Source organism: Pterocles gutturalis, unplaced genomic scaffold, assembly GCF_000699245.1.
Source record: "Pterocles gutturalis isolate BGI_N339 unplaced genomic scaffold, ASM69924v1 scaffold11668, whole genome shotgun sequence".
Lineage (NCBI taxonomy): Eukaryota > Metazoa > Chordata > Aves > Pterocliformes > Pteroclidae > Pterocles > Pterocles gutturalis.
In genome coordinates this window covers 1,746-3,208 of record NW_010123102.1, presented here as the reverse complement: position 1 = coordinate 3,208, position 1,463 = coordinate 1,746, and the positions used below count along the sequence as shown (strand labels likewise).

General features: G+C 54.9%; 1 protein-coding gene across 1 annotated transcript; it reads left to right on the top strand.

The window, feature by feature from the left end:
• Positions 1–376: 376 nt before the first annotated feature.
• ERMN (ermin, ERM-like protein) lies at positions 377–855 on the top strand (the record flags this gene model as incomplete). The annotated part of the gene is made up of 1 exon (XM_010077773.1): positions 377–855. A coding segment is annotated over one exon (479 nt), but the record flags the coding sequence as incomplete, so codon positions are not given.
• Between the last annotated feature and the right edge of the window lie 608 nt (positions 856–1,463).

Here is a 1,463-nt window from a genome sequence, read left to right as displayed (position 1 = left end):
GGCCCAGGACAGGTCGGTGGTGGCCCAGGGCAGGTCGGAGGTGGCCGACCCAGCCAGGTGGCCACCCTGAAGTGGGGATGCAGCCCAGGCGGGATGCGCTGGGGTCCCGCAGCATCCCTGCAGGAGGTGTTGGCCAGCCGTGGGTCTGAATGCAAGGGCAGGGGTCTGAAGCAGTGAGTTTGAGCATGCACGAAGCTTTTCTGAAGCACATAGAGCTGATGGGGGTCCAGCCTGGACCAGGCACCTCCAGAGGATGCGTGCATTGGTGACAGGAGATGGTGAGCCCCCAGGAGTGATGCTGCACCATGTATGAGGTACAATAGGCGTGACAGTGGTGCTGAGCCTGTCCTCACTGTGTCCCTCTGTGTCCCTGCAGGGCTGGGTGGCGAGGGGACACCTGCAGGCAGCGGGGACCTGGCGCTGGGGACCACCACAGCGATCCCCAGCACGGAGCCCACCGGTACCACGGCAGCCTGTGCTGATGAAGAGCCCGCGGGGACCACCGCAGCCAGCGCTGGCGGGAGAGGGGATGCTGCTGAGGATGAGGAGGAGGAGGAAGAGGAGGAGGAGGAGGAGGACACCGAGGAGGATGAGGTTCAGGTGATCGAAATGAAGAAGGAGAACGGCGAGGCGACCTGTCTAAAGCAGCACGACAGTGGCCAGGAGGCACCTTCCCCGACCAGCCCCTGCTGCAACTCCCAGGCGGAGAAACCAGGGGAGCCGCCCAGCCTGGGGAAGAAAAACGACATCTCCAGACACAGCTACTCCCGATACAACACAATCTCCTACCGGAGGATCAGAAAAGGAAACACCAAACAGCGGATCGATGAGTTTGAGTCCATGATGCACGTATGAACTGAGGTGGAGGATTGCCAGCAAGCCGAGCGGTCACTCTGGTTCTTGGTTTTCTTTTTTGTTTTCCCCGAGACGTGTCTCTTCACACAACACGAGGTCAACTGCTTTTTTCCTTTTTGTATATGATTTCATAATACACTGTGAAAATTTAACGTCTTCACTCCGACAGCAGGCAGAGGCATCCATAGCGCAGGAAAATAAATAATCAGTTTGCTAAATACAATACCACTTGATCTGAAGTTTATCCTCTTGTTTTCTATCCCACGTTTGTAACCCTATTCAAACAATAGGATGCCTTGAGCTGGCTGGGGCTCCTCTGGATGCCACCACACACGTGATCCGCGCAGTTGGCCGTGCCGGGAATGAGCTGGCAGTGCAGCCCCTCCAGTAACGCTGTGAACAGTACCGGCTGTGCCGGCATCTCACGGTTCCCTGACAGCTTCACACAAAGTATGCAAAATTTTTAAGATTTTTTTTTTTTTTGTCAAAGCCAGGCAAGTTTTGTGCGTCATTTGTTGTAGTATCATCTGAGCACAACCTTTTTCCATTTTTAAAAGCCTTTGTGCAAGTACAGTATTGTTGATTTAACTACTCTACAGCCAGCGTTG